Source organism: Salvelinus sp. IW2-2015, unplaced genomic scaffold, assembly GCF_002910315.2.
Source record: "Salvelinus sp. IW2-2015 unplaced genomic scaffold, ASM291031v2 Un_scaffold6998, whole genome shotgun sequence".
NCBI classification, from domain to species: domain Eukaryota; kingdom Metazoa; phylum Chordata; class Actinopteri; order Salmoniformes; family Salmonidae; genus Salvelinus; species Salvelinus sp. IW2-2015.
In genome coordinates this window covers 7,656-14,611 of record NW_019948259.1, presented here as the reverse complement: position 1 = coordinate 14,611, position 6,956 = coordinate 7,656, and the positions used below count along the sequence as shown (strand labels likewise).

The 6,956-nt window shown below is 45.2% G+C and overlaps 1 protein-coding gene across 1 annotated transcript in view; it reads right to left on the bottom strand.

Annotated features, from left to right (window-relative positions):
- Nucleotides 1–5,681: 5,681 nt before the first annotated feature.
- The window catches only part of LOC112079136 (actin-related protein 2/3 complex subunit 1B), a gene marked incomplete at its 5' end in the record, with an annotated part of 6,248 nt that continues 4,973 nt past the window's right edge, over nt 5,682–6,956 (bottom strand). The window contains one exon of the mRNA XM_024145170.2: nt 5,682–6,917. Within this exon, the coding sequence (XP_024000938.2) occupies nt 6,879–6,917 (39 nt within the window). The remainder of the gene's footprint in view (nt 6,918–6,956) is intronic.

The following is a 6,956-nucleotide window of genomic DNA, read 5'->3' as shown; positions in this document are numbered from 1 at the left end:
TTCTCCTCACTCCCAGAGAATCCATCTTCCTTCTCCTCTATTCATCTCCAGATCAATTCCCTCCTTCCTCCTCCTCCATCCATTATCTCTTCACTCCAATATCCTCTCCATCTCCTTCCTCCTTAAACTCCCAGATCCATCTCTCCTCTCCCCTATCCATCTCTTCTCCTGACTCCCAGATCCACTCTCTCTCCTCTCCTTCCATCCTTCTCCCACTTCCAGATCCATCTCTCCTCTCCTTCCATCCTTCTCCTAACTCCCAGATCCATCTCTCCTCTCCTTCCATCCTTCTCCTCCTCTCAGATCCATCTCTCCTCTCCCTCACTCCCAGATCCATCTCTCCTCTCCTTCCATCCTTCTCCTCACTTCCAGATCCATCTCTCCTCTTCCCTTTCTCAGTGATTAAATTAGCATGAAGAAAAGAGGACGTGCGGAGACAGGAACACACACACACACACACCACCACACACAGCAGCACGAACACACACACACAGAGACACAGACACACACCACACACACAAGTAACACACACAACACACACGTAGACACACACGTAGACACACACACACACACACACCACAACACACACACCACACACGGTGTGTGTAACGTCAGCGGTTATATCTGGGCCACAAAGAAAAGGCGGGGTGGTCGGGTGTGTGTGTGTGTGTTTGTTTCCGTTTCTGTGAAAGAACAGAGATCCTGTCACTGTCACCACCGCACACACACACGAAGAGTTGCATAGCTCCTAGGGCTTTAGCTCAACTGGCTAACAGTCACAGGGTCCAACCCCAGTCTGTCAAACAGACTCCTGCCCAGTAAGTCTCTATAATGTGTTCTGGGTGAAGTTTCCCCTCGGTACAGACCTGGGATCAGCTTCCCCTAGGTACAGACCTGGGATCAGCTCCCCTAGGTACAGACCTGCGGATCAGCTTCCCTTAGGTACAGACCTGGGATCAGCTTCCTTAGGTACAACCTGGGATCAGCTTCCCCCTAGGTTACAGACCTAGGATCAGCTTCCCCTAGTACAGAACCTAGGATCAGCTTCCCCTAGGTACAGACCTGGGATCAGCTTCCCCTAGGTACAGACCTAGGATCAGCTTCCCCTAGGTAAACACCTGGGATCAGCTTCCCTTAGGTACAGACCTGGGATCAGCTTCCCCTAGGTACAGACCTAGGATCAGTTTCCCCTAGGTACAGACCTGGGATCAGCTTCCCCTAGGTACAGACCTAGGATCAGCTTCCCCTAGGTACAGACCTAGGATCAGCTTCCCCTAGGTACAGACCTGGATCAGTTTCCCCTAGGTACAGACCTAGGATCAGCTTCCCCTAGGTAAAGACCTGGATCAGCTTCCCTAGGTACAGAACCTGGATCAGCTTCCCCTAGGTACAGACCTAGGATCAGTTTTCCCCTAGGTACAGACCTGGGATCAGCTTCCCCTCTCCCAATTTTAACCTTAACCATTAGTGGATAAAAACGCAAAACTGACCCAAGACCAGCGTCTAGCAGCAACATTCACCCTCGTCCCTATAAAGTAGGTTGAGGTTGTCCCTCTCTAGTCTTTAAACACTATAATGTAGGTTGAGGTTGTCCCTCTCTAGTCTCTAAACACTATAATGTAGGTTGAGGTTGTCCCTCTCTAGTCTCTAAACACTATAATGTAGGTTGAGGTTGTCCCTCTCTAAACACTATAATGTAGGTTGAGGTTGTCCCTCTCTAGTCTCTAAACACTATAATGTAGGTTGAGGTTGTCCCTCCTAGTCTCTAAACACTATAATGTAGGTTGAGGTTGTCCCTCTCTAGTCTTTAAACACTATAATGTAGGTTGAGGTTGTCCCTCTCTAGTCTCTAAACACTATAATGTAGGTTGAGGTTGTCCCTCTCTTAGTCTATAAACACTATAAAGTAGGTTGAGGTTGTCCCTCTAGTCTCTAAACACTATAATGTGGGTTATGTCGTCCCTCTCTAGTCTCTAAACACTATAATGTAGGTTGAGGTTGTCCCTCTCTAAACACTATAATGTAGGTTGAGGTCGTTCCTCTCTAAACACTATAAAGTAGGTTGAGGTTGTCCTCTCTAGTCTCTAAACACTATAATGTAGGTTGAGGTTGTCCCTCTCTAGTCTCTAAACACTCATAATGTAGGTTGAGGTTGTCCCTCTCTAAACACTATAATGTAGGTTGAGGTTTGTCCTCTCTAGTCTCTAAACACTATAATGTAGGTTGAGGTTGTCCCTCTCTAGTCTCTAAACACTATAATGTAGGTTGAGGTTGTCCCTCTCTAGCTCTCTAAACACTATAATGTAGTTGAGGTTGTCCCTCTCTAGTCTCTAAACACTATAATGTAGGTTGAGGTTGTCCCTCTCTAGTCTCTAAACACTATAATGTAGGTTGAGGTTGCCCTCTCTAAACACTATAATGTAGGTTGAGGTTGTCCCTCTCTAGTCTCTAAACACTATAATGTAGGTTGAGGTTGTCCCTCTCTAGTCTCTAAACACTATAATGTAGGTTGAGGTTGTCCCTCTCTAGTCTCTAAACACTATAATGTAGGTTGAGGTTGTCCCTCTCTAAACACTATAATGTAGGTTGAGGTTGTCCCTCTCTAGTCTCTAAACACTATAATGTAGGTTGAGGTTGTCCCTCTCTAAACACTATAAGTTAGGTTGAGGTTGTCCCTCTCTAGTCTCTAAAACACTATAATGTAGGTTGAGGTTGTCCCTCTCAGTCTCTAAACACTATAATGTAGGTTGAGGTTGGCCCTCTAGTCTCTAAAACACTATAATGTAGGTTGAGGTTGTCCCTCTCTAGTCTCTAAACACTATAATGTAGGTTGAGGTTGTCCCTCTCAGTCTCTAAACACTATAAAGTAGGTTGAGGTTGTCCCTCTCTAGTCTCTAAACACTATAAGTAGTTGAGGTTGTCCCTCTCTAAACACTATAATGTAGGTTGAGTTGTCCCTCTCTAGTCTCTAAACACAGCACCTGGCCTGAATACAGGACTTCCTCCTTCCTCTCTCTCTCTCTTTCCACCCTTCTCACTCTCTCCATCTCTACCCTCTCTCTCTCTCTCTCTCCACCCCTCTCACTCTCTCCATCTCTACCCTCTCTCTCTCTCTTTCCACCTCTCTCTCACTCTCTATTTCCATTTCTATCCCTCTCTCACTCTCTCCATCTCTACCCTCTCTCTCCTCTTTCCACCTCTCTCTACTCTCTATTTCCATTTCTATCCCTCTCTTTTCTCTCCCAACTCTACCCTCTCTCTCTCTCTTTCCACCTCTCTTTCCATTTCTACCCCTCTCTCTTAACTCTCCATCTACCCCTCTCTCTTAACTCTCCATCTACCCCTCTCTCTTAACTCTCCATCTACCCTCTCTCTTAACTCTCCATCTACCCTCTCTCTTAACTCTCCATCTAACCTCTCTCTCTCTCTCTTTCCACCTCTCTCTCGTTCCATCTCTACCCCTCGCTCTCCCCACCATCCCTCCCTCCCCCCTCCATCCATCCATCCCTCCGTCCTCCATCCCTCCCTCTCCCCACCATCCCTCCCTATACAGACAGCTGGCAGTTCTGTTAATTAGGTTATCAAGCTGTCTGTTAATGACCTGAGCCCCAGGCCACACACACATGGCCAGGCCAGACCAACAGATCACAGAGCCAAAGCCCAGCAGGGCTACACCTAGTCCAGACTCTGTGTGTGTGACACTCTCTTTCTGACTGCAGTATCCTGTCTGCCCATCTGTAGTCAGTGTGTCCAGACCTGTCTGTCTGTCTGTAGTCAGTGTGTCCAGACCCGTCTGTCTGTCTGTAGTCAGTGTGTCCAGACCCGTCTGTCTGTCTGTAGTCAGTGTGTCCAGACCTGTCTGTCTGTCTGTAGTCAGTGTGTCCAGACCTGTCTGTCTGTCTGTAGTCACTCAGTGTGTCCAGACCTGTCTGTCTGTCTGTAGTCACTCAGTGTGTCCAGACCTGTCTGTCTGCTTCAATACAAAGTGGCGTAGTAGTACAGGAGGATAGTAACAATACAACTACCTATCTGTCATCTCCTCTCACAGTTTACACACACACACACACACACACACACACACACACACACACACACACACACACACACACACACACACACACACGGCCCTAGTAAAAGTCTACTGGTGTAAATGCATCAGTCTGATGTTGTCATCTGATGATATAACTACTTTAAATCAGAACCCATGAAAACAACGTGGCCATGGCAACGCAGCCTGTACAAGGACACTGATATCAAATAGATTAGTAAAAGTGATACGTTCCCGCGCGGTCCTTTCGGTCATCGCGGGGCTGTAGAGGGGTCGGTATTATAGATAAGGACTATAATCGGTATTCGTTATTCTACTGTAAAACAGATCATCTCCCAGGCGACGTAGACAGAACTCAGATATTCAACCATTCTAGCCGTTTTCCACCTCTTTATCATTGTATTGTTATTGTATTATTATTGTATTATTATCATATTGTAATGAAACAGGTCTCGAACCCTCGACCTTCAAGCCCGAAGTCCAGCGCGTCATTGACTGTGCCGCAAAAGCCTGCTCGTGCGGCAGAGTCGATTTCCGCGCTTATAAACCCAGAATCGTTACACTATTGTACTAAATAATAGCGTTACATAAACCAAACTACTATTAGGAGCAGCTGTCATAGTGAGTCCCAAATAGGTTAGCGACATCACAGCTGGTTATTGTGCGATATGTGTCTGTTCGGTTTATCAAACCCAACACATTCACGTTGATACAACGTCTACAAACTGGGCGTCACGATGTGTACACATTTAGGTGCAAATTATAAAAATAAAAATAAAAACCACATACCTTACAAGATTCATTTAAAATGTTTTAAAAAAGCAACAGTTGACGTAGAGACGTGGTGTAATGATATAAAAAATGTTTGTCTTCAGTGTTGTGTTTGAGCAGCGCTGTTTCTCGTCCGTCCCGTCTTGGTTTGGTTTGATTCCGGCGGTGTGTTGCTACTACCTATCTAAAAGACATCTAAACCACGGCTGATGCTGCTGCTGCTGGTGATCACCGACTACCGGGTATCCGGGATTACGAGGTGCTGCMGCGACGATATATGTTGCTAGATTCAGAACAGGCTACACCCGGAAGTGCGAACGATGGAAACGGTTTCCAGGGGAAACAGTCTTCCTGCGTCGCGGGAGAAAAAAAAATATATTAAAAAAATATTTTAAAAAAAATACAAGAAATCGGTAACGGTTCAATCTGGATCCAAGTCGTGATGTTGTTTTAAGCGGCCAGAGATATTGGGTTGGATAATAGTTGGTTCTTTCTCTTTATTTTCTAGAACAAAACGGACGGCTACAGCAGCAAGTCAGAATTCCTGTCAACATCATAACGTGTCGTAATATTTAACATAAAAACACTTCCAGCAAAGCTTGAACAAAACATCTATTTCCAAGACTTTTGGTAGTTTATCAACGTTGTGCGTACTGAATGTAGCCGCTAGATGGCGGGAGTCCGACACCTAAACAAAACAAAAGGGCTCTGAATTTGAGTGTCTGAATGATTTACGTGATGAGTTTATATTAAACTGCGGTCTGAAATTCGGCGTGTCTCGACACATTTTCATAACACTTACTAGTTAACGTCAGATCAGTCTTATCAAACACTTGGGACAGACACACACGCACAAACCGTCTATGATAGTAAATCATTTATTAAATGCATATTATGACCAGCATAAGCATTTAACAGGTACTGCTGCTTGGCTTTCTTCATGATTATATAAATACCTGCTGTAGCGTTCCTCTGAGGCGTCCTGTTATAATAAGTCCTATAGCTACAGTTGCGCTCTAATATATTGCACTTGATAACGGAGTTCGTTGGAGCAGAATGTCCTGTTTCCTCTTTTCAAAACTGGTTGAATGGCATTTTGTTTTTACCCTGTAGGCACCTGCAACTTACCACAGATATAATAGATCGTACAGTAAACGAATCACCTGCTTCCAACCAAATGAATTCGAAWTCKAAATAATTTCCGTTACAAAAAAAAGATTGCGGTCAGAGSGCAGTTATTCTGAAATGACTACGTCCAGAATACCAGTCGACTGCACTTACTGCACTATCAAAAACTGTCATCTGTTTTTTATAAGAGTTAAGTCCATTCTATTTATTTTAATTTGAAGTGAAAAATCTCAGTTTAGATTTTTTTATTTTCTTGGTTCTGTGCTGTAAATCCAACACATACATGTGTGAACACCAAAACAAAACCCATGTCAACTAATTCCAGAATCGTCCCGTATATTAGAGCACAGCATGTATGTCCAGGCACAACTATCAGTACAGAACACCTGATGGAACAGAAGAACACCTGACGGAACAGAAGAACATCGCTCACAAGCATTTCCTGGATTCTAAAACAAAGAAGATAGAATAAAAAACTAAGATGTGTCCCAAATGGTCTCCTATACCCTGGTAGAGTCCTATGGGTCCTGGTCTACCTAGTGCACTACTTTTGACCAGAGTCCTATAGGTCCTGGTCTACCTAGTGCACTACTTTTGACCAGAGTCCTATGGGTCCTGGTCTACCTAGTGCACTACTTTTGACCAGAGTCCTATGGGTCCTGGTCTACCCTAGTGCACTACTTTTGACCAGAGTCCTATGGGTCCTGGTCTACCTAGTGCACTACTTTTGACCAGAGTCCTATGGGTCCTGGTCGACCTAGTGCACTACTAGACAGAAAGGAGATGTCTCCAGCAGCAGCAGAGACAGACAGACGCAGAGAAGCAGAAAGGCAAAGAGGTGAGATTTCTTCATATCCCGGCTGGTCGGCTGGTCGGCTGGCCGGCTGGTCGGCTGGTCGGCTGGTCGGCTGGTCGACAGAGGGTCAGAGTATCAGACTATCTTGAGATCCTTCATGGCAGACTCCAGACTCTGGGAACAGAAGAAGATATTAGGACATCTCTTCATGGC